The sequence below is a fragment of the Zonotrichia leucophrys genome, chromosome 7, assembly GCF_028769735.1.
Source record: "Zonotrichia leucophrys gambelii isolate GWCS_2022_RI chromosome 7, RI_Zleu_2.0, whole genome shotgun sequence".
NCBI lineage: Eukaryota > Metazoa > Chordata > Aves > Passeriformes > Passerellidae > Zonotrichia > Zonotrichia leucophrys.
In genome coordinates this window covers 9803872-9828913 of record NC_088177.1, presented here as the reverse complement: position 1 = coordinate 9828913, position 25042 = coordinate 9803872, and the positions used below count along the sequence as shown (strand labels likewise).

Here is a 25042-nt window from a genome sequence, read left to right as displayed (position 1 = left end):
CAGTCTGGTTTCATGGTGTTGGATGCCACAGGCATTTATTTGAAGCTTGGCTTTCAAAGGCCTCTCATATGTGGAAGGCTGGCCAAAGTCATCCATCTATTAGGAGAGAAACACTAATTTTGTAATCCCCATAGCACATGCTGGGAAATGCTAGTGAGACCCCTCTTTTCCCAGGCCATGACTCAAGTGTGGGATGAAACAGAAGGAAAAGTCTGACAGAAAGGCAAAGGGTGGGAAGGTGGGAGTACATTAGCTTTGCTGGCAGAGGGAGAGAGGACAGACAGCTGGGAAAAAGCCCCAGATAAACTCACTGAGCACTGGTTCAAGTGCTCCCTTTTCTTGGAGTTTATGGCTCTAAACTGACACTGGGGATATGAGGCTCCTCCAAAAGGGATCACCAAGAGCATTGTGCTGAGCAGAGAATTCCTCTGAGCTGAGAGCAGCAGAAAGCAGTGTTACTGACTCTGTGTGTTTCTGTTTCCATCTCACCAGATCAACAACACGGCCGTCGGTCACGCCATTGTTCTCCCAACCAGCGGCGGTCAGCTGAATCAAACCATTCAGAGGCTTTTGACTTGTCACATTTGTTTGGGTAAGGCATCCAATTTCTCCTCTAAACACTTCCAAATCCTTCTGGCCAGGCAGCAGTGGGTTGTAAGAAGGGAAGCCCAACTTGGGAGTCAGCCCTTTTGTTGATGTATACAAGGGATTCTTGGGTTGAGCGGAAAACATCGGCATCGTGAATGAGTTTTGCTGGGCGTACTCCACTTTGTGAAGAGGAGCTCCTTTTTTGTCTGGTTGCCACTTTTACAGCCCAAATACTGATAGCTAAGTGCTCTAAAAGATGGCCTTCTGCCACTTATGACAGTGTGCTTCAGGAATCCCCTTGGACAAAGAAACACATTAAAAAAACACAGAACACATAACCGAATGTGTTCTGGGATGAAATACTTTGGTATCAAGCAATGGGACCACTGAATTTCCAGGGCTTGATGGTATTTCATGCGACACAAGAGATGTTTATGGTGATGAGGGAGGGCTGTGTTTGGGTCCTGCAGGTGAAACCAGCTCCCTGTGTTTCTTCCCCAGATGTGTGCGACCCAGATCCCAGATGTGCTGGAACTGGCCAGAGACCTTCCTTCCGAGACAGAAGGGCAGCCCCCACTGATGTGGACACAGACATAGCCTTCATCCTGGACAGCTCCGAGTCCACCACCCCCCTGCAGTTCAGCGAAATGAAAAAATACATTTCCCACATTGTAACCAACCTGGAAATCAGCTCAGAGCCAAAAGTATCCCAGCAACACGCCAGAGTGGCTGTTCTCCAGCAAGCTCCTTACGAACACGAAATCAACTCAAGCTTCCCACCAGTGAAAACTGAGTTCTCACTAACTGATTATGCATCCAAAGAGAAGATCATTAATTACCTCCACAACCAAATGACCCAGCTGCACGGCACGAGGGCTCTAGGAAGTGCAATTGAGCACACAATCACTCATGTCTTTGAAAGCGTGCCAAGCCCTCGGGATCTAAAAGTCATTGTTCTGATGATGACTGGAAAAGTGAACAAAAGAGAACTTGAGCACCTGCAGAGGGCTGTCATCAGTGCAAAATGCAAAGGGTACTTCTTTGTTATCTTGGGCATTGGCAGGAAGGTGAATGCCAAGAACATCTACAGCCTTGCCAGCGAGCCCAATGATGTGTTCTTCAAGCTGGTTGATAAACCAGGAGAGCTCCATGAAGAGCCCTTGCTGCGTTTTGGGACACTGCTGCCATCCTTCATCAGAAGTAAGTGCAACATCCTTGCAGCCCAAGTGTCATGGAAGGGGCAACACATGGCCTCTGAAAGGTTTTTAGCAGTAGGACCCACTGAAGTTAGTATCTTTTTTTATGGTTTGTACTGTTTGGTGCAATTTGGGCTTTACCAATACTTTACCAATTTGAGTATGTCTGGGTTTTGCTCATTCTGGCCTCCCCATCCCCTTCCATGTTGATCCACCAAGTAGAGTTTGCACTTCAATGTGATTTGCCTTGGTCTCCATGGGCTCACCTGTGGATTCTGATCTCATCCCACCTGGCTTGCCTCTCACGTAGATCCCACTGAGGCCCTTTGCAGCACTTCCTTGGAGCTCCTTCAAAACCCAGCAGATCTTTCTTCCCAATTTCACCATAAACATCATGTCCAGCAGGCCCTTGGCTGGCTCAGGCTGAGATCTGCTGTTGCTCTATGCAGATTTAAGGACCAGATTTACAGGATTCTTTGCTCAGGGATAAATAAAGCTGCTGTATTTGGGATGTGCTGACTGTGCCTCGAAAATCTACAGCTCAGCTTATCTAGAGAACCCTGGCTGGACCTCCAGATCCTAAACACACCCATCCAGCAAGGATAAGATATAGACCTCTTTTAGGAAATCTAGTTTTTAGCAAAAATTCCTGAAAACCAGATTAATGGGCTGATATACCACAGATTCAGGAATGTCATGCACTAAATAGAAAGCAAACATCTGGAAATAAATGTTTAGGTTATCTCAGTTTGCTTTTTCCATTTACTGCTTACAGCAGTCCTGGAAATTTCCAGCTCTTGATTACCTGTGTGGTTGGAAGTGTCCTGTTACAAGAAATAAGTGACAGACTCAGGCAAACAGCTCTCTTGTAGTTAAGGCCCTTGTGTTTGTAAATTGAAATAACAAATCTCCCATCCCAGGATGTTGCAGTAACCAAACATCAAGCAAGAAAAGGAAACTAATTTCCTTTTTTTTTGTTTTTTGTTTCTTTTTAATTAAGAAGAAATAAATGTAATGTGTTGGTGGTGGGTATGAACCATCCTCAGCTCCAGCATTTAATGTCTCTCTCCATCTCCAGGTGAATATGCTTTCTACCTGTCTCCAGAGATAAGGAAACAGTGTGAGTGGCTCCAGAATGGTCAGCAAATCCAAGGCCAGCACCCCGTGCTCGTTGGGCAGAAAGCAGTGTGAGTAATGCTTTGGGGAAAAGGAAAGAAAAAGCAACTTCACTTTCAAAAATCAGGATTGTCTTTTAATTAATATAATTCTAATAGTATTTCAATTAATATTACTGGCTCCCCCAGTGCTGTGTCAAAAGAGCAACAGAGATATCTTATAGAGAAGGGTGATGAATAATTTAAATTTGGGGTAAATTTCATATTTATATATTTATAAAAATATGAAGGAGGTATATGCTGACTTTGATTGTGTAGGTGAGAAATTCCAGAAATTACTATGAATTTGGGGCTTTCTACTCCAAGCACTATTTTCAGAGGCTGGGCTGCCCTGGGTTATCTCATACACAGAATCCAGCTAATATTCACCCATGCTAATATTTTCTGAAGAGAAGTGGAAGCTTGTGTCACCCAGACTCACTGGTGGCACAGAGCTGTCCTGGCTTTAGAAGGCCAAGCCGCTTGAAATCAGGCACACTGAAGATCTGTCTGAGTTCACTTTCATCAGAGAATCACAGAACAGTTTGGGTTGGAAGGAACCTTAAAGAACATCTTCCAACCTCTCGCCACGGGCAGAGACACCTCTACTAGGGGCACATTTCACTGCTTGGATCTAAGCACTTTTCACTCACTGTGGGCAAATCTAAAGCTGACAAAGACTCTCGACCTCAGGTGGGTTCTTGCCAGTGGTTTTTACGCCAACTCACCTCCATTCCCAAAATTCTGCCCAGGTTCGTGGCTCCCAACGTGACCGCCAGCCGCGCCTTCCCTGCCAGCACCACGGTCAGCGCCACCATCAAGCCAGCAGCGAGTGCCCACGCCAGAACCACTCCTGCCAGCACCACGGCCCAGGCTAGAGCCCCCCAGACCACCCCAGCCACCTCTGTGGCCCAGGGGAATGCCACAGCCCAGGGAACAGCCAGTGCCACCACGAGCCACAGCAAAGCCAGCGGCCGGGCTGCCACCACCACCAACGCCACAGGCACCGCGGCCGGCGGCAGGAGGAGACACAGCGGTGCGTGAGCAGCTCTTCCCGTGTGGGCAGGGCTGAACCACAGCAGGCTGTGGCTCTTGTCACCTCTGAGAGGATTATTCCTGTGGGAAATGTCATACAGAGGGCAAATTTTGGTTTTAGGTGTAAATCGGGAGGTCTGTGCTGGGGCACTGCCAACTTGCGTTAAGAATTTTGTGCAAAATGGGTGAGGGACAGACTGCCCCTAGAAAAAACACAAGCAGGATCAATCCATTTCTCCACAGAGAGCTTCTCTTTCTAGTGTGGCTCATTTGTTTCCAAGATTTCCTTGGAGCATTGCCCCTTGGCCAAGTTTTGCTATAAATGGTGGTTCATATAATGGCAGTTCATATCATGGCATTGTTTGAACTCTCAGCTAACAGGAATAGTTAGTTCATCAAGGGATGAGTGTGGAGACCTTTTTGGGAATACCAAGTATCTTTCATGTGGGCACAGTTCATACAAAGGGGTATTTTTGCAAGGGGGTACAGGCAGATCTGCACTAGCCGAGTGAGGATCAAAAAATGTGTTCAAAAAAATGTGTCAAAAAATCAAAAAAGCACAGGGAAGCTCATCCAGTCACTGATGGCAAGTCCCTGCATAAATAATAAGCAAAAAGCAATAAATAAAAGCAATCAGCTTTTGCAAGGCTAATGCTTTTATGAGCTTGAGGGGAATAAACTTTTCTGGGTGTTTCTTGCCCCACCAGTGCTTCAAACAGTGTTTATAAAGGTCTCATCCAGTGATCTGCCAGAGTAGGAAAACCTTTCCATAACAACTTCTTTGACCTGTTAAGGTTATCATCCCTGCAAGTGTTCAAGACCAGGGCTTGGAGCAACCTGCTGTAGGGGAAGGTGTCCCTGCCCATGGCATGGAGGTTGGAAGGAGATGGTCTTGAAGGTCCCTTCCAACCCAAACCAGTCTGTGATTTTATGTTCATTCTTAAGCAGGCTTGGCTTGAAGGTCTTCAGCAGCTCAGTGAATCCATTGCACCCTAGAGAAGGAAGGATCTGACTGGGCACATTTACAGTTGTTGGGAAAGTGCTGGGAATTTCAAGCTGTGAGAATCTTGGGGGAAAAAAGAAGAAAAAAGGCTTTGATTTGCTAGATTGCAACAGATTATTAAGGATAAATAAACCACTCGGTGAATCATCTGAGCTATGGAAAACAAAGCCTCCCCTGCAGGGGCATTTGAGACAGCCTAGCTTGCACTTGCCATGGAAAGAAGATTCTGCAGCACTGAGGCACTTCTTCCTCGAGATCTTTTCCCTCTTCACTCACTGCTTGGTGTCCCTTCTGAATCTGATTCTGATCCTGATTCTGATTCTGATTCTGATTCATATCCTGATTCTGATTCTGATTGATTCTGATTCTGATTCTGATTCTGATTCTGATTCTGATTCATATCCTGATTCTGATTCTGATTGATTCTGATTCTGATTCTGATTCTGATTCTGATTCTGATCCTGATTCATATCCTGATTCTGATTCTGATTGATTCTGATTCTGATTCTGATTCTGATTCTGATTCTGATTCTGATTCTGATTCTGATTCTGATTCTGCCCTGCAGCAAAGACCCACGACATCCAGATCACAGATGTCACCGAGAGCAGTGCCAGGCTGCGCTGGGCCAGCCCTGAGCCCCACAGCACCTTTGATGTCACTGTCACCTTGGCACAGGACCATTCCCTCGTGCAGAGGCAAAACCTGACTGGCACCGAGCACGTCATCCGGGGGCTCCGGAGCGGGCAGAAATACGCTGTTGTCATCACTGGCTCCCAAAAATCCCAGCACAAAGTAACCTACACAGGGTCATTCAGCACGAGTAAGTGGCTCTCAGAAACATGTGGGCATTTATTTTGTTTCATTAAGTGGGCACAAAAAGTGGGAGGGGAAAAAAAAATATAGGGATCGGGAATAAGTTGGTACTAACAATCCCAACGTGACAGATGTGTTTCTTTGAAAAATGGGAGTTTGCACTTCAGTGGGGTTAAATCAGCACAGAATGTGGGATAATTAAAGGCAGTCCCAGAGTGGGTTTGTTATGTGCTGGAGGGTTTGTACATCGGTGCAAAAGGTCTTGGTGGGGGCCCAGCCTGCACTACTGCAATTAATAATGAGTCAAACTGGTAAACTCAGTCCAGCCTGATTTCAAAATAAGCAAGAAAAGCTGCTTTCCTAATAGCCAGTTCCACAGCTACTGATCTGCTTCCCACACTACCCAGAAAAACCCACAAAGAGGAGATGAAAGGGAAGGTTTAGTCCCTTGGGGATCCAAACTCCATGTGTGCACAGCCATCACTAAACTCTCTGCCATGGCCAAAAGTTGCTGTCTAAGACACAGCCAATGTTTTTTTTTAATACAGTTGGCACAGAGGTGACTTGGCTTGGTGGTGTGAAGTTTGTGCTGGTCCTGCCAGTGCCGTGTCTGGCTTCCTCTGGCACTTCCAAGACAATTCCAGTGCCCATGGAGAGCCTTTCCTCTGGCTTCAGTGGGTTTGGACCAGTCCCTCACCTTCACAAGCAATTAACATGCCCACAAAAATGTTGAGAAAAGACATCAGTGGGTAGAAGTAACATTTGCATGTGCTGAATTGGAGCTCCCAATGCTGCTTTTCCTGTGGAACAAACCTTGAATGGGAATAAACTGAGTAGGCACTGGTGGAAAGCTGTGACCTGGACACTGAGTCCCTCATAGCCACAACCAAACCATACACTAAAAAAAAGCACATCCAGCCCTTCCCATGGCTGCAGACCCTCCATGGAATATTTTTCACCTGTGACAATCCTCACCATAGAGGGGCATGAGGCCTGATGGGAGGAGTGTGCTCCCAGAGAGCCCTTGAGGGAACAAGAGAGAACAGATCCATCATGGATTGGCTCCATGAGGGGATGCCATTTTTGTTCTGCCATCTCCAAGGCCAGGACACCAAAGCTAAAGTGGCTCCTGAGAGGCCACATCCAGCATCCCTGTCAATGCTGTGGGGTGAGTGGGGCCATCCAAAGCAGCCCCATAAGGGCCCTAGGATGCTCCTCTGTGCTGACCCCTGAGGATGAGCCCAAGCAGAGCCACTGCGGAGGGAAGACAATCCCATCCTGGCCCAGCCAGGCAGCGGGGGATTGCTCCTCCCATCAGCTGCCTGCAATAAACATTTCTCCCATGTGTGTGCTGGGCTAAACAGATCCAGAGCTGGCCCCTGTGCTGGAGCTGGGGCTGGGGGTTGTTTGTGACTGTCCTGAGGGTGCTGCTGCTGCTGCTCCCTCCCCCTGAGTGACCCTCTGCCTCTCCCCACAGAGACCCAGGCACAGGGCCAGGTGTCCCTGGCCAACATGATGCTCAACACTGAGCCACTGGAAGGGCCTGAGAGTGGTGAGTGTGGGGGGTTTGCTGGGCTGGGTGCTCTCACAGTGCCACTAACACCAAGGGATCTGAGCATGGCCCTGGTGACACCCTTGGCAGCACAGGCCAGAGCCCTGCAGTGGGGTCTCTGCCTCTTTTCATGGCTTTGGGTGACACCAAGCTCATCACACCGGTGCTGTCACACACCATCAGTGCCACAACCCCTCCTCCAGGGACCTGGAAGGGCTCTCAGCCTTCACCCAGCAGCACAGCCACTGCAGCCACACCAACAATGGCTCTGCCATCATCGCTCCCGTGTTTTCCTTCAGACATTCTGCTTGTGCTGGGGCTCATTTTCTTCACAGAGTGGTCTGAGAGCACAGGGAAATGCAGCCAGGAGCTGTGGAGCTGCTGTGGAGCTCTGGCTGCTGCTGGTGTTGAGTGAGATGAGCATGGATCTCAGTCATGCCTGGCTGGTGGCACCACTGGAGCTTTGTGCAGCAGAGGGGCCAAGGCCTTGTGCTGGACCAGCTCGTTTCTCCTTCCTGCATGACCCATCATCCTTCCCTTCCCATGTGCTCCTTCCTGCTCATTTGGCCCCTCTCCCTGCCACTGCCATCCCCCTCATCCCTCCTTGTTCCTTGCACCCCTTGCCTTTGTTTAACCCCTTGTTTAACCCCCTGGCACCAGCCCTTGGCAAGCCAGGTGTGTGGGCTTCTCCTGCCCTAGGGAAAAGGGATGTGCTGAGTGCTTTGCTCTGCACCTCCACATAGACCTCTCCATCTCAGCTCCATTTGCAGCAAACACCTCTGCCTGAGAATTTATGGCAGCCAGCAATCTGGGGGTGGGAGCATTCCCCAAGGATGCTCATCCAAAGGTTTTTAATGGGATGAAGACCATAAAAAGGGCAGGGAATTCGGGATGGGTTTAGTTGAGCCTCCTCTGGTTCGTGGGAGACACCCATGTGTAAATCTTCAGAGAGATTTTGGAGTAAACCCTACACTCTGCCCTCCTTGTATGGGTAAAATACCATGGATGGCCCAGCACAGCTAATCAAAACTCTGGGATTTGGACCTAAATTATCATTTTTGGGGCAGGAAAGGAGCATACGTTTAAGTGTTCATTGAGCTTTCACATATGCCAGGTGCAACTTGGTTTTAGAGATAAACACACTTAAGGACTAGAAGTCACTGCCAAGACAAAGAGCTTTGAAAAGAGGGTGGGGGGATTTGTGTGAGGGCACCAGTGGGGAGTAAGGGGTTCCCACTATGCTGCTCCCAGGATCTGTGACAAAACCAAAGCAAGAAGAGGTAAACTGGAGGCTGAGGAAGGTTTGCATCCAGAAAAACACACGAGAGGGAAATGCCACCAGTCCTGAACCAGACTTTATTTTTCCTTTTTTCCCCCCTCTTTTCAACCTCTTTGCTTTTTCAGCTTTTAACCCCCTCAGGATCACTTAACCTTTGCACCTTTTGCCATGCAGATTGGCCAGACCCTTGCTTGCTGGACTTTGACATGGGCATGCAGTGCAAGGACTATCAGATTGTGTGGTTCTTTGACTCCAAACACAAGTTCTGCAGCCAGGGTTGGTATGGTGGCTGTGGAGGTAATGCCAATAGATTTGAGACCGAAGCTGAGTGCTATAACAAATGCTTAAAGCCATGTAAGTACCCCATGAGGATTCACCCTTTTGCATTTTGTCCTGTTGTCAAATGATGTTTGGATCAGAGAGAAAACACCATTTAAAATCCAAACCCGTGCGCTTTTTCCTCCTCCAGCAGCAGATGAGAAAGCCATGCAGCAGCCACCCCTTGAGAAGAGATTCTCATCAGGTAACACACCCCTCCTCCAACAAAATGAATCATCACAAACAAAGCAAACCCATTCTTCCACCCTGACCATTTCACAGCATGCATCCAAGCCTGTCCAGCCCCACATCAAAAGTAGCACAGATTTAGTTTCCACTTGCTCCTTCACACCACCATGCCCTTCCATCTGCTTTGCATGAGCCAGTCACTTTGCATGTGTGTTGTCCCACCAGGATGTGCTGTGCTGGCACAGCCTGGGTGGCAAAGCTCCCTGGATTTCACCAGGGACCTGGGGTGGCTGAACTGGAGCGTGGCACGGTCCCAAACCTGTTTGTGTTACCTCTGTGTGACCAAGAAGTGCCACCCCTCTGCTGGAATGCAGAGAATTCCCAACATTTCACTGCCTGTAACCAAAACACCTGATGGAAAGTGACTCCATGGGGCTTGGGCATTGCATGGAGGCTTTTTCCTCCATCACCAAAAGAGAAAAGCCAATCCTGAGGGAGGGGCCTGCAGGAAAACAACACTGCCCTCCTCTCCTCAAGGATTTTCTGAGGTTAAGGGATTATGTTTGCAAACCCCTTCAAGATCTGGGAAGGGAGAAGAGGCTTGAAATCGCCTGTGTTGGTTCAGCAGGGGGTTGGGATGGGAACAGAGCCCAGAAAATCCTTATCAGAGCAGCCTCCCCCTCCCAGAGATGCTTTAGGGCCCTTTGTGGAGCTTAGAGGGAAACCAAGGAGCGAAGACAGCTCTGGTACCTAGAGGCAGGGCTTTAGTCCTTGCAGTGGCCTGGCAGGGTTTGAAAAGGCAAATTACAGACCCTTCCACCTCATTTGCCTTTCTTAGGTTCATTTTAGGATCCTTAAATGTATTTGGGAATTTTTGTCACTGGCAAAGATCCAGGAGGCAAGGAGCAGGTGGCCACCACCAGCCACAGAGATGCCTGGGGTGGCCAAAGGGCATTTCAAGGTGCTTTGGGGATGCAAATGGGCACCATGGATCCTCTGGCTGTAGTCTGAGCACTTTGCTGCCAGAGTGAAGCAGCACACAGCTTCATTCCAGAGCAGGATTCCTCCTTGGGAGAGCAGGGAAGCCTCCCTGATGAGGATTTCTCTGGAGGGCAGGAGTTTCTGCTAGCCCTGTCCCACAGGCCAGCCCCTTCTGATCCCTGTCACATGCTTTGATGGTGTTTCCAGCAACTGTTTCTGAGGCTAAAGTGATATTTCATCAACTTGGCACCGCTCTGCCCTGGCACAGAGTCAAGGAAAGCAGCCTTGGGGCCCTGGAGGGATGTTCAGGTCTCTGCCCGCTGCGCTCTGCTCCCTTTATTCCCTTTCCATTTTCTGCAAAGCCAGAGCTGGAATCCACATGGAAAATGGACACAGGAGTTCAGGGCAGCTCAGCTTTTAAGGTGCTCAAGCTCTGGGTTCAGCCCTCAGCAGGTGCAAGAATGAGAAATGAGTTGAGCTCCCAAACTTTAAGGCACTTTGGGTGTGAAAACGTGCACCAGACCCACTTTCCTTTGGAAGCCTTTCAAATGCTGTGATCCCCTTTAATTATGGACTTTTTACAGATAATTTTTCATGTGTAGATGTGGAACATGAAGCATGGTTTAGTGGTGGGCTTGGCAGTGCTGGGCTCAAGGGTCTTAGAGGACTTTTCCAACCTTAATGGTTCAATGGTTTTATTTTTTAATTGTTAATAACTTTTTCACCATGACAAAAGTAACTCTTAAGTGTAACTGAGGAGCCCAGGCACACATTTTCTCTGTGGGCTGACTTAAAACCCTGTCTCTCCCCATCTTTTCAACCTCCTACAGCTTAAAACACATTTTAACTCCCTAGTTCTTGCTCTCCATCAATTCTTGGAAAATTTTCGGTAAGATTTTGTTTCATTTCAGACCGAAATAGGGGCAAATTAGGTTATATACACAAAAGAAATCCTTCTGTTTTGATTAGTGTTTGGACTTCATTCTTGTGCAGGGTTTGGGGAAGAGTCATTCCTGTGTTCACATCTGCTAGATTTCAGTGTTTTGGAAAGTGGGGAAGAAGGGAGATGTCTTTGGAAAAAGAAAATCTGAATATAAAAAAGGCAAAGAGCCTGCCTAAGGCATGGGGAAGCTTTAGGCTGTAGGAGCCCAAAAGCAAAGCTGAACTGGAAGGTCAATACTGATTTCTGACTACCCCTTACCTGTGGTGTTTAGGCTGTGCTGAGCAGAGGTGGCATAAGCTCCTTCTCCTTTCCTGTGTGAAGGGAGATGCGTGACCTGACGGCAAATCAGTGATATATTTTTTTAATTTAATTTTTTAAAAAATTATCCAGCAATTTCATTTTGCCACAATCCAAGCGCTCTGTTGTTTTGTCCCCCGCTAACCCAGAGAGGGATGCAAGATGCAGTGTGGTGCACCCAGGAGCATCTTCACGTGGAAAATTTCTCTTTAAAGTGAAGTCAGTCCTTTTGGTGGTGCCAGTTCTTCTTGCCTTGCAGCCCAGCCAGTCCTCTCCCAGTTCTGAGACTGCCAGCTGATTTCCTACAGATCCAAAGGATTTGCAGACAACTACTGCCATGCATCACCTCTCCTTCATCACTCCTGGATGCATGGCAGCAACACAGGAGACAAACAAACTGGTGACCTCCAGGGAAAGAGGTTCTCTTTGCAAAGAAGGAGATGGGATTTAGTCATCTAAATCAGGAGATTTCACAATCTGAGCTGTGGATGCCCTTTCCCAGCCTGCAGACACACTGAGAAAAGCCAGTGCTCCACCCAGGAGTGCCACTGACCCCTGTTGCTCCTGGTTTTCCCCACAGTGATGGATGTCTGCCGGCTGCAGAAGGACGAGGGCACCTGCAGGAACTTTGTGCTCAAGTGGTACTACGACCCCGAGACCAAGAGCTGCGCCCGCTTCTGGTACGGCGGCTGCGGCGGCAACGACAACAGGTTCAACACGCAGAAAGAATGTGAAAAACTCTGCACCCCTGGTAAGAGAGCCAGCCTGGCATCCCCCCTCTGCTGCTCCTGGCTGTTTATCTTCCTTTAAAATCCTGCATCAAAACCTTATTTGTTCCTTCTTTCCCCACCAGGTGCCATCAACCCCGGCGCGGTGACGGCGATGGGGACATAGAGCCAGGGGCCGGCCAACACTTACCTCTGAGACAGCATCACCTTTGCCACCTTGCCCCTATAGAAGCTAAGGGTATAGACAACCTTGCACTGTAATATTTCATGCTTTAAACTCCCAGGCAAACCCCGAGGAGAGGGTTTTGCTGCATGACCTATCAATATGGTGCTAAACTGTTTGTGGACTGAGTGCTACACGTGCCCGGGTTATATTGAATAGCTTCAACATTGCCAAATATTTACCCAAGTGCAGATTGTTATTGTCTCTCAACATGTCTTCTAAATTAGCCTTTTTGCCCCCCCAATTCTGGCTGTCTGCCTATATAAGGCATCACAAAAATTAGTAAAAAAAAAAATCATCATAATTTCAATGCAACTGGTTACCTGCTTGCTTTTATCCTTCTCATAACTGAGTGTAACTTTACAGGGGAAGCCTTTTTGTAAGAGAGTGGCTGATTCTGATAAAAAATTGGTTCCATTTCCACTCTTCCTCTCTTTTTTTTCTCCTTTTGCTGGATTCAGTCTCAGACTACATCTCTTGTATGCATTTGTACCACATGTGGCCAACCGAACTAGCAAGGAAAAGGAAGCAAAGTTTCCAAATGCAAATGCACTGCTGGGACCAAGGCCTCAGTTAACAAATCTTTAAATTGTGGTGTAAGATGCCTCTGGCATTCTTCTGATGTTGTATGTTTTATAAAATACAAAGCAAAGCAGTCTGGGGAGGGGGAGCAGTGGGAGGGAGGGGGGGTTTTATTTTTATTGTGGATTCTGTGTCAGGAAGTCTATACAAAGAACTTTTAAATAAAGTCTAATGGAGGTTTTGAGAAACTTGTGGGTTTGTCTTTGTTAAAGCCAGTGTGGGCATCAATGGAATCATTTTCCAGGGTCTGGAAAGCAATTTTTTGGGTGGGGGGGAAATCCCACTGTTCCTCAAAGGGAGGATAGATGTAGTAAGGGTATTCAGGGGGACAGCACTGAGAGGCTGTTGGCAACCTGGAGATTTCCAGCTTGGAAAAAAGGTGGAAGCAGAGATGTCTTGGTTGTCAAATCTCCATCCTGAAGGAATTTAAACTGAGCTGGACATGGCATTTAGCAACTTGGCCTCAGCCAGTCCTGGGTGTCCCTGTGTATTATTATTATGTGTATTATGGTACAATGACCTTAAGTATTTTCATCTGTCTCCTTCGCTTTCCACAGCCATGATTTTTACCTTTCCTCTCCTTCTCTGACCTCACCTAAGGAAGATAAAATTCCCAGAAATAATGCACATTTCCCTGCCCCCCCCCAAATCCCCCTGAAGGCAGAAAGCAGATGAAAGTGGCCACCCCAGGGCACAGGGCAGCTCTGGGTTTTGGGACTCAGTTGCTGTCCCCAGGCAGGGCTTGGTAACACTTCCCATGGCCTGCTGGAGGTGCCTGGAAGGAAAAAGGGAGCCTTGCCATGGAGAGGGCAGCTGGAACACCAAACCCAGGGCATTGCTGAGGGAGGACTGGGAGAGGGCACTGACTCCTGGAGAACTGGGTTGGATTGGTTAAACCTTGGAAAGGAGACCCTTGCCATTCAAGGCTTATCCAGGTGTTATTCCAGGGGTCAGGATGGGGCTGGCACGAGGACAAGGCCACCTGGTGCTGTCCTGCTGCACTTTAGTCAGGTCTCCATGGGCAGGAGACGTTCCACGTGTGCTGCACACACAACACCAATTCCTTTGGAGGCATCTCCCAGGAGGATTTACCCTTCACCACATCATTTATGATACTGAATTATTGCACCCCCTTGGATCCAGGGGGTTCCAAGGGAGCAAGAAGAGCTCACAGGGCTGCTCTGGGCTTTGTCCTCGTGGGGATTCACAGTTCAGGCATCTCATTCCTGGCAGGAGGAGCAGCCCAGAGCCCAAAACTTCCCGCCAGCACCGAGTCGCTTGCGTGGGGACAGACAGGGGACAGCTCGGCTGGGAACGAGCCAGGCCGTGGCAGCTGAGCTGGGGAAGCTGAGCTGTTTATTTGGCACTTTCCCCTTAGAGCACACTACTTCATTAGAAAAAGAGGGGAATGGGTCAATTCCATTTATTTATTATTTATTATTGTAACTGGCTCTTGCAGTGGCTCTGGGGGACTCTCTGCATCTCACTGCGAACCGGGCACGGCCAAGCCCCTCACAATTTTCTGCTCCCAAAAGCTGCACTTGGGTTAAAGTGATCCCTCCCTCCGTGCTCCCAGCCCTCTGCATCACGGGAGAGCTTTTCCCGATGCCTGCGCCGCCTGCGTTTCCCGGGGCAGCTGCTTTCCATGGAGCGCTCCAGGACGCCGGGGCGCATCCCGGGATGTCACAGCGCGCCGGGGGGAGAAGCAGCAGCTCGGGCAGGGGCCCCTCATCCCCTCCCATCCCATCCCGGGGGCGTTGCAGGCGCCTCCCGAGCCTTTTAAGGAAGCGAGCTACGCCCCGGGTCCCCGGCCAGGGCCACGAGGGGCTGCACATGGAAGTTATCTGCAGCCGGGAGCGCATCTGCCAGCGTGGCTGCGGCTGTAAAAATAGCCCGAGCCACGCGTGCCGCTCCCGCTGCCGCTGGGGAGCCCCCAGAGCCGCGCCCTGCTGCTTTTGGGGTGGCCCAGACCCCCCTTTATGCAGGGTTTCTTCTGTAGACCTCACCTCCTGCATCAGAAATGCCCCTGGAGATGATTCAGAAGGTCAGTCTTACAGCCCTGCCCCGGACCAGGGCTAGAATTTCCCTTCAAGCTGAGGGCACGTGGTGAGATGGAAGTGACACTGGAATTGCTCTAAATCTCTGGAGTTTTCTAGGATTGGGGCAGGGAAACCTTCACAGGGCTGGTGTGGGTTGAGATGACCATGCCTAAAGTCCAGGTGAGCCTCAATGCCGTGTCTTCAAATCTGAGTGCTGGTTCTGACCCAAGGAAAGAGCCACAGAATGGTTTAGGTTGGAGGGACCTTAAAGATCATCCAGTGCCACCCCTGCCATGGGCAGGGACACCTTCCACTATCCCAGGCTATGCCAAGCCCTGTCCAGCCTGGTCTTGGACACTTCCAGGGATGCAAGGGCAGCCACAGCTTCTCTGGGCAACCTGTGCCAGGGCCTCAGCATCCTCACAGGGAAGAATTCATTCCCAATATCCCATCTAAACCCTCAGTTTGGATTCATTCCCCCTCGTCCTGTCACTACATCTTTCTTGCACTGTCCCTTGAGATCCTGAAGGGAGATGGATGAGGCACAATCAGCAGAGCCACCAGCCCTTATTTTACCAGGGAATTTCCTCATGGAGTATTTCCCAGTCAGGCTGTTCAGAAGAAGCCAAAAAATCCTACACTCGCTCCTTCACCCACACTTCATCCTTAAAGAGTGATAGTGGACAGCCCCTGGGACAAACTACTCCAAAAAGTCACTGTCAAATGTCACTTTTTCCAGTTGAAATCCAGAGGGTTCTGGATCCCTCTGCTGCTCCAAGAGACCAGAAGGCTACGAGCCTGGTGGTGAGAACTCCAGGGTTCAACCCTAGAGCACAGACATAACCACTTATGGTACCAGTGGTGTCATAAAAACCAAGAGCAGGACGTGTCCTAGAGTTCAACACTGAAGCCAGACCCTTAAATTTAGGACAGCATCAGCATTTAATGCTTGGTTGGGTGCCCTCAACGATGCAGCTTTGCATTTAATCACAGCCTTCCAGGGAGACCTTTACAAGGAGAGGCAAAGTGGCTCTGACACATTTTATTAGCCGCTATTAAATTTATTGCATCGCTAAAAGAAGCCAGTCTAGAAGCCTATGGATGCTCAGATGTACCTGCTCAGATCCTTCCTGGGTTTCCCAGCAATGCCAATGTTGACATTCCAAGGTCAGGAGTTCAAGGAAAACGACATCCTGCCATGCTGGGCATTCCTGGAAATGAGGATTGTATCCAAGTGCTTGAGCAGGGATGCAGATAAACCTGGGGCAGCTGAGCCTGCAGCAAAGGATCTTTGGGAAACGGGGACAGGAGTGTGGGCATTTCCTTGGCCAGGGGTCTGCAGCTTGTGGGGTGGAAATACTCCAACCCCCAACCCCAAAATCACTGCAGTAAGGTGGAGATCAGGTAAAATGAGGGGATTTGGAAGATCCTAGATTTTCTAGGTGCTCCATTGGTTTTTGACAATGTTTTACAGCCCCACAAGTGTTTTGGGGACAGAATAGTTGGAATGTCCTGGGCAGCAGCACCTGGCAGGGGAAGCTTCATTCCCCTGAGCCAAGCTGAGCATCCCGGGTGGTTCTAAATCCCAAAAAACTTTGATCCACGATAACTTTAACCTTCCCAGACGCTGCCCAGAGGCCGGGGATCGCTCAGAACGGCAGCAGCAGCTCTGGGGAAGCGCAGCCTTCCCAAAGCCTCAGCGGGACGTGGCGGGACAAACAGCCCCAGCGAGAGCCGGGAGTGCGCTCCAGCTGCGGCAGGATTTATGGGACAGCAGCAGCACGGCTTTCTTGGTTTTTTTTTTTTTTTTTTTTTTTGGTTAAACAGAGCAGATCCGAACCAGATGTGTAACCTTTATCTCCATCGCTGCGCAGAGAGACGGGGGAGCAGACGGGGGAGAGGGAAAGACGTTTGAGTTTCCATGAGCCCCGCATGCTCCCAGAGCCAGCTCACCAAGAAAAATGAGCCCCGGCAGCCAGGAAACTTCAGCAGCCAGGCTGCTCCAGCCCCGTGTTTTGTTTCCTCCCTCCGTTGCCGCGGAGAAATAAAAGCGCTGCTGCCGGCTGCGATGAGCTCACCGTAAAACCCGATATTGTAAAGATGTGACCCGGCAGGGGCTGGGGATGAGCTCTGGGCTCTGCTCCTGGGAAGGACAGGAGGCTCAGAGGCTCAGACATCCATATTTTGGGGGTTTTCGCTCCCAGGCAGCAAGGTGCAAGGGGGAGGGATGTGGGAGAGTGGTGGGGGCTGCCTGGGGATGCCAGGGGAGAAGGGTCCCTGAGGGAAAAGCACAAAATGGGGAATTCTGTATTGGATTTATGATGGCCCCAGACGCAGGGAAGAATGATGTGCATTTGACTTTATGATATCAGGAGGTTAACTATTCTATTCTATTCTATTCTATTCTATTCTATTCTATTCTATTCTATTCTATTCTATTCTATTCTATTCCGTTCCATTTTACACTGTATTGTACTAACAAGAAGTACCTCAAACTGAAGAACCTTGTGACTGCTGACAGTCCCCCACACCCACACGTGGATCCAATTGGTTAATGAATTAAAACACTCTCACCAGACTCCAATGAAGTGACCACCTTGGGTAGACAACCTCTCAACACATTCCTCATGTTTTAAAATACAGGATTAGCAGATGAGATAAGAATTGTTTTGACTGCTCCTCTCCTCTCCTCTCCCTCTCCTCTCCCTCTCCTCTCCCTCTCCTCTCCTCTCCTCTCCCTCTCCTCTCCCTCTCCTCTCCTCTCCTCCCTCCCTCTCCTCTCCCTCTCCTCTCCCTCTCCTCTCCCTCTCCTCTCCCTCTCCTCTCCTCTCCTCTCCTCTCCTCTCCTCCCTCTCCTCCCTCTCCTTCCTCCCTCTCCTCTCCCTCTCTCCTCTCCTCTCCTCCCCTCTCTCCCTCCCTCCCCTCCCCTCTCCCTCTCCTCTTCCTCTCCTCCTCTCCTCTCCTCTCCTCTCCTCTCCCTCTCCTCTCCCTCTCCCTCCCTCCTCCTCCTCCTCCCTCCCTCCCCTCCCCTCCCCTCCCCTCCCCTCCGTGAGTACTCCAGTTCTGTGTCCAGCTCTGGGGTCCCCAGGACAGGAAGATCAGAGGGATGGAGCAGCTCTGCTGTGAGGAAAGGCTGGCAGAATTGGGATTGCTCAGCCTGGAGAAGGCTCTGAGGCAACCAAATTGTGTCCATCCAGTACCTGAAGGGAGCCTGCAGGGAACACGGAGAGAAATTTGTTATGAGGGCCTGGCGTGACAGTACAAAGGGGAATGGCTTCAAACTGACATGAATGAGCTCAGACTGAAAGAGATTAGATTTACATTGGATATTAGGAAGGAATTCCTCCCTGTGAGGGTGGGCAGGCCCTGGCACAGGGTGCCCAGAGCAGCTGTGGCTGCCCCTGGATCCCTGGCAGTGCCCAAGACTGGGTTGGATGGGGCTTGGAGCAACCTGGGACAGAAGAAGGTGTCCCTGCCCATGGCACAGGGCAGAACCAAGATGAGCTCTAAGGTCCCTTTCAACCTGAACCATTCCATGATTTTCTGATTTCCAAATTCAGCCCCATGCCTTGCAGCCAGGGAAGCACTCTAGGAATAACACCCAGCTCTCACTCACCAAAAATTAGCTTCCAAACCTGGGATGAAAGCACTCCAATGTGCTGCTGGGGATCTCCTCTGAGGTGGGAGTGGATGAAGCCCAAATAAGCCATTGCTCTTGAAAAAAGGGCAGAAATTATTTAAGTGGGTGAGAGTTAATAGAAATTATATTACATTACATTAATTATATTATATTATATTATATTATATTACATTATATATTTAATATAATTAATATAATATAATTTAATATTATATATTGCAGAGGAGGGCATATATGGCCCGAAGTTTAGAGTCCGACTAGCTGAGGGTGAAAGGCCGACGCCCCTCTGCAATTCCTGGCCAGCACCCTTCGGTGTCTGATGGCCTCGGGCTGTGCTGGCTGCGGACTGGCGTACACCGCTGGTATAGGAGAGGAACGGAGCTGACCATTTCCCGGGGGTTAAACATCGGTTTATTGAAGGTGTTGCGGGATCCAAACGCGGGGAAACCAACCGGGAAAAAGTATCTCCATAGGGGGTGAAACAGGATTATAAAGGAGGGGGGTGGGTACAGGCGGAACCAATCGGGAAAGGTGAGGGGATGAACTTCACAGAACTGACACTCCATGGAGACCAATAATCAAAAGGTAAAGGAGGTGTCCTGGGACCCCAGCCAACCACCATCTCCAGAGAGGAGAAGGTTCTCGAAACCTGGGAGGAGAAAGGGAGTGATTGACTGGACCTAGGGAAGAAACAACTTTCACTTATAAGGGAAACCAGGGGAGGAGCAATTACACATCGGCAACTATGAATAGCGGTTACTATAGCAACTTAGCTGACAGGCTAGCAGGGGCGGGAAAAACTGGGGGAACGAACCCATTTTACACATAATAGGGGAGAACAATACATAAATTGGGGGAATAACAAAAGAAACTTAACAACACACTACAACAATATATAATATGTAATACATAATATGCTAAATATTATATTATTATATAATAGATATAATATTAGATATATATTATATATATTATTACATGATTATATTTATGCCTTACAAATGGACTCTGCAAGAGCATGGTCAATGAACTGGAGTGGAACAGAAAGGCCTAAAGAAAAAGTTTTTTTTGTTTTTTTGTTTTTTTTTTTAAAGCTGCTAGAAATGAGAAATTACTTTGGAAAAGCCAAAATCCTGCCCTGAGTGCTGGGGTCCCTGCATGGCTTGCTGGGTGAAACATCCAGATCCCTGGATGTTTGGAGTGATGAAGGTGTGGATTTTGGACTGAACACACAGCAAAAAGTCAGAGATCCAGAAGCTTTTTTCAAAATAAACACTCAAAATCTCCCCTTGCACCATAATTCTCCTTCTTTTCTCTGTGCTTTCTCATCTCCCATCCCTTTTTTCCTTGGGCTTGTAAAGCAGCTCAGCTCTGCAATGGATGCAGGTGGCCCTAGAATGTCAGGGGCATTTGTATTTAATGCTATTTCTCCCTCAGGATGGGCCATGGACTGCCATTTCTCCCCCAGGATGGACCATGGAATGTTTTTCTCCCCCAGGATGGACCATGGAATGCTGTTTCTCCCCCAGGATGGAAACAGCCATGGGAGGAAGGCAGAAGGGCACTCCCAGAGCAGCCTGGAACTGCACCCCCTTTTCCTACCTTCAAAACCTGCAGGTTGTAGGTGTCAGTCTGGGATCAAAAGCAGCAAGTTGGGCAATGGGAAACCTACAAATGGAAATGTTGCCCTGAAAAACCACAGGGGACAAGCCCCTGGGTGTCTGGGGACAGCCACAGCTCGCCACACAGGGATAAGACAGACCAAGCAAGGAGAATTAGAATTCTCTCCCCACTGTGGGATTATTTTTAAAGTTGGCCAAGTCAGAGCATCCTCCCAGTGCAGCCCAGAGCCTCTTTTTGCCCATTCCCAGCAGGACAAGGAAGGTGAGCCAGGTTTGACACCCAAGTGCAAAGGCCTTGTTAAGTGCTAGAAAAACACAGGCGAGACCTGAAGTGTTTGGGATTAAAGCCAGCTCCACCCTGGAAGTGGAAGCCGAGGAAGGAAGGGAGCCAGGTGCTGGCTGTGCAGGGCAGGGGCCTGCAGGGATGGGGTTAATCTCACATTCAACAGCCTGGTGAGGAGATTGAGGTCAGATCTCCCAGGGGACAGCTCCAGTCTGTGCTCCCTGTGACAGGGAAAGCACCCAGGGAATGGCTGGAGCTGTCTCAGGGGATGTTTATGTTGGATTTTAGGAAAAGGTTCTTCCCCCAGAGGGTGCTGGGCACTGCCCAGGCTCCCCAGGGAATGGGCACAAGCCCAAGCACATCCAGAGCCCAAGGAACATTTGGACAATGCTCCCAGGGATGCACAGAGTGGGATTCTTGGGGTGTTGGACTCCATGATCCTCATGGATCTTTTCCACTCTGGATATTCTGTGATTTGATGATTCTGGCTTGAGGGTTACCTCTCAGTTTTAGCATTTTCTCCCCTAATCTGGCCTAAGCAGCCACATCTGCCCCATTTTCCTGCCCCAGCTGCCTTGGGAAGGGCTGTGGGCATAGGGAAAGGGATGGTGACTCTTCCTAAGCAGGGCTTGCAGCTCCCCATCTCTTTGGGAACCAGCAACCATCCCCTGCACACCTGCATTAACACTCTAGAAGGTCTTTTTCTGCTTTTCCACACCTTTTTTTAACCCCTCCCTTTGACCCCTCTCCATTCAAAGTCCCCACTTTGAGCCCCCCGTCCTGCCCCAGGAGTTTGGGCATTGCTGGGTTGGGAAAACTGAAAACTGCTCATCCTTTCCACCCCCTCCTCTCCTGCTGCTGCAACAGGCAGCAGCTGGAAGGCTGCCTCCCTTTTATAATCTTATTTTTGGGAATAAAAAGGCAGTTTTGCTTGCAGCCTGCAGCCAAGCTCCTTGCAAAAGAGCAGGCTGTGCTCTGGTCAGCACCGTGTGTCGTCCCCACAGCTGTGTCCCATCCTGGGAACATCTGATGCTGGTGGTCACGTAAGGATGGGGAGGAGAACATCCCCCCCTGCACGTTTCCTTTGGCAGGGAATGCTTTTCTAAGGGGGCTGTGCTGATCCCTGGATCTCCACGAGGCAGTGTGGGCTCAGATCTTTTCCCAGATGGATTTCCCTATGCAGGGGCAGCTCATCCTGACTCACAGGATCACAGGAGGCTTTGGCTTGGAAGGGACCTTGGAGATCTTCTAATTCCATTCTAATTTCCCTTCCTACACACCCCAGAACTGTGCATCCCACCAGGCTCCTCCAGGCATGCCAGAGGTGGACGTGATGAGTTTTCCCAGCCTCAGCAGCAGCATGGGAGAAGCCCACTGCCAAAATCCACCACCTCCCCAGGAGTTTTTATCGTGCCTTTTCTCCCTTGGTATTTCCAGCAGGCAGGGAGAGCTCCAAGCCACATTTCCAACCTGCCAGAGGCACAAAGCAGCCAACAAAAAATTGGTGCAGCAGTGAATGCTTGAGCCTTCCCTTGGGTCTGGGGTACCACAGGGTGAAAAACCCTTTGGTGAGCAGAAAGGATTCATTTCTGTGGAAAATGTACCTCCTGAATGGCTGCCTCCTCCTTCCCTACGTGTCCATCCACAGCAGAAATCTCAGGAATTTCCATGGCAGCGCTCTCAGGAAATCTCCGCGTTTCTCCCAGACGTGTCTACGATGGGACACGGATTGCACAAGAAGCTCTGAGAGCTGGGCAAGGTTGAGTCTAGAAAAAAAAGGAAAGACAGAAATCATGAACAACAAAAAATCAGCTTGGAAAAAGCAGTCAGAGGTTTGAAGCACATCCAGACCACTGCTCTGGAAATCAGGCTGAACAGTCTTGTGACATCAGGCTCTCTCAGGAGGTCGCTGCTATTTCCCAGCTGTAAAGGCCTGGGAATGCTGCTAGCAGCCCATGCTTGACTCTGGAAGAGCTGGAAAGGACAATCCTGCAGTGGCCAAGCAGCAAATCATAGAATCACTAAGGTTGGAAAGAGTCATGAAGGTTGGAAAAGAGCTCCAAGACCATGGAGTCCAACCTTGAGGCCCACCTTGTCCCTAGCCCAGAGCACTGAGTGCCGCATCCTTGGACACCTCCAGGGACGTGGGATCCACCACCACTTTGGAACCTCTTTTCCAATGCCTGACCACCCTTTCCATGAAGAAATTCTTCTTGATGTCCAACCTGAACTTCCTCTGGCACAGCTTGAGGCCCTTTCCTCTAGGCCTGTCCCTTGTTCCCTGTGGGAAGAGGCCAATCTTGCCCTGGCTCCACCGTGCTGCCAGGGATTGCAGGCTGGCAATGAGCTTCCCATGGACTGGCGAGCTCAGAACTGGAAAGCACAGACCACAACCATTCTCCACAGCTCCTGGATTTGCCCTGAAGGTCCAACAGGCCCCTCAGTGCAGTTTCATCCCTCTGGCCTCAGCAGAGAGCCCCAGTGGGAGCTTTGGATCTCAGACACAACCGGCACATGTGAGTTTCATGTTTGAGGAGATAAATATTTGGGCACACACTCATTCCAAGGGGCATTGCTGGAAGTTTATAATGTTGGATAAGTTGGATATGTTGGAAAGCCACTTATAAATGGATTGGGATGGTTATCCCAAACGAGGCAGCACAACCCCTTTGCTTTTCCCCTGCACTCCTCCATCGAGAGAAGCTGGGTCTGACCCCAAGCTCAGTGTGCAGCCATCCCTTCCCAGAGGCACGAGGAACACTTGGATGTCGGGATCAGCCCCCACAGACCCCAAACGTGGCCAGCCCTGGGCCGAGCAGCCTCCCTGCCTCCCACGCAGATCCGGGATCCAGCCGGGAGCTGCGTGAGCTCATGGCTGGGGCGGCGCCAGCTGCAGGGAAGGGACAGACGGGGAAAAGGGAAGGGAAAACCAGAAAAAGGAGGGTTGGAGAGGAAAAAAGAGGGTGAAAAGAGAAGGGAGAAAAGGAAAAAGGGAAATGTATGTGTATTTAAATAAGGTGTATGAAAGGGAAAGGGGAAAAGGAAAGAGGAAACACAAAAAGGGAAATGGGAAATGTATGTGGGTATAAAAGGAAGGAAAAGGGTAGGTAGAAAGGAAGAAGGGGAAAGGGAAAAGGGAGAATGGACAAAGGAGAAGGAAAAAGGGGAAAGGGAGAATGGAGAAGGAAAAAGATAAAGAAGAAAGGGAGAAGGGAGAATGGGGAAGGGAGAAGGAAAAAGAGAAAGGGGAAAGGGAAAAGGGAGAAGGGAGAAGGAAAAAGGGGAAAAGGAAAATTAAAAAAAAAAAGAAAAAACCACCAAAACAAAAAAGACCACCCCAAAAAACAACAAAAAATCCCAACAACAACATCAACAACAAAAAAAAAAAAAAAGAAAAGAAAGAAGAAAGAAAAGAAAAAGGAAAAGAACAACAGGAAAAAGGGGCAAGATAAAATAGAAGAAAAATTTAAAACAAAAAAGAGAAAAAGAAAGAGATACTTTGAGACCAAGTGCACACAGATCAACAGCAGCTCCCAGAGAAGACAAGAGGGATGGGGACAGGGCAGGGCAAAAGGAGCCTGTTCTCTGCTGAAAACAGTTCCTTTGTCAACTCCACAAACTGGGGGGAAAATCATCTTAACTACATGCCTTTTGAGCCCCTATGAATGCTGTGAGCCCTGTGTGTACTGAACACAAGGATGAGCAGGGAAATCCCCATGCAAGGGGCAGGAAAGGAACTTCTGGGATTTCAGGGATCTCTCTGCTCACTGGTGGGGGTCAACAACAGCAGCACCAGCTCAGATCGTGAGGAATGCAAGGAAATAACCCATTAGTGAAGAGCCAAGTGTTTTAGAGATCCTGCATGGCTGGACTGCCCTCTGGGCTGGTTAGGACAAGGGGATGATTTGTGGCTGTGAATCCCTGTGTGAGAGCTGGAAGAGGTCCCTCGCTGATGTTATGGCTGCTGTCCCTGCTCTGGTGGAGAAAAAAGAGACTTTTGTCAACAGCCCCAGCAAGTTCAGCCCTCCTGAGATCACCACCGTCTGCTCTGGTTCCTGCACACTTGGGATGGCATCATGGAGCAGGATCCCACGGGAAAGCTGATGGGGCAGCTCATCCTCTACCTCTCCACGTCACAGCCAGGTCATCCAGGGAAAAACACCATTACATTTTCCATAAAACTTCTCCAAATTTGGCAGAAATGTGGTTTTAGTGAGCTCAATCACCAAAACCCCACCTACCCCACCTTGGTACTCCAGCAGTCCTCACCCCACTTCAGGATAAACATCAAACATCCCCTTGGAATTGGGAAAACACCTGTAAAATAGGATTTTATCTGCATTCCCCCTGTGGGAGCCAGCTCAGAGGACACCCATCGAGGGGATTGTACACCCAAAGCTGGTGATGCCAACGCAGGGGGACTGAGAAGAACCCAACACTGGTGTAGCCACAGCCCAGCTGCACTGTGATTTTTCTGGAATGATTTTATGAGCAAGGCAGGTGGAAAAGGAGATCTTTCTCCCCAAACCCAGCCCTGCTAATATCTTGAAAAATGTGTGAGGAGTGAGGCTGAAGC

The 25042-nt window shown here is 49.4% G+C and overlaps 1 protein-coding gene across 1 annotated transcript in view; it reads left to right on the top strand.

Moving 5' to 3' along the window:
• The window catches only part of COL6A3 (collagen type VI alpha 3 chain), a 58303-nt gene extending 45365 nt beyond the window's left edge, over positions 1-12938 (top strand). The window contains exons 36-43 of the mRNA XM_064718347.1: positions 493-592; positions 1090-1788; positions 2863-2971; positions 3691-3974; positions 5543-5797; positions 7268-7342; positions 11930-12100; positions 12203-12938. Coding sequence (XP_064574417.1) covers positions 493-592; positions 1090-1788; positions 2863-2971; positions 3691-3974; positions 5543-5797; positions 7268-7342; positions 11930-12100; positions 12203-12243 — 1734 coding nt within the window. The 3' untranslated portion in view covers positions 12244-12938. The remainder of the gene's footprint in view (positions 1-492; positions 593-1089; positions 1789-2862; positions 2972-3690; positions 3975-5542; positions 5798-7267; positions 7343-11929; positions 12101-12202) is intronic.
• Positions 12939-25042: the final 12104 nt, after the last annotated feature.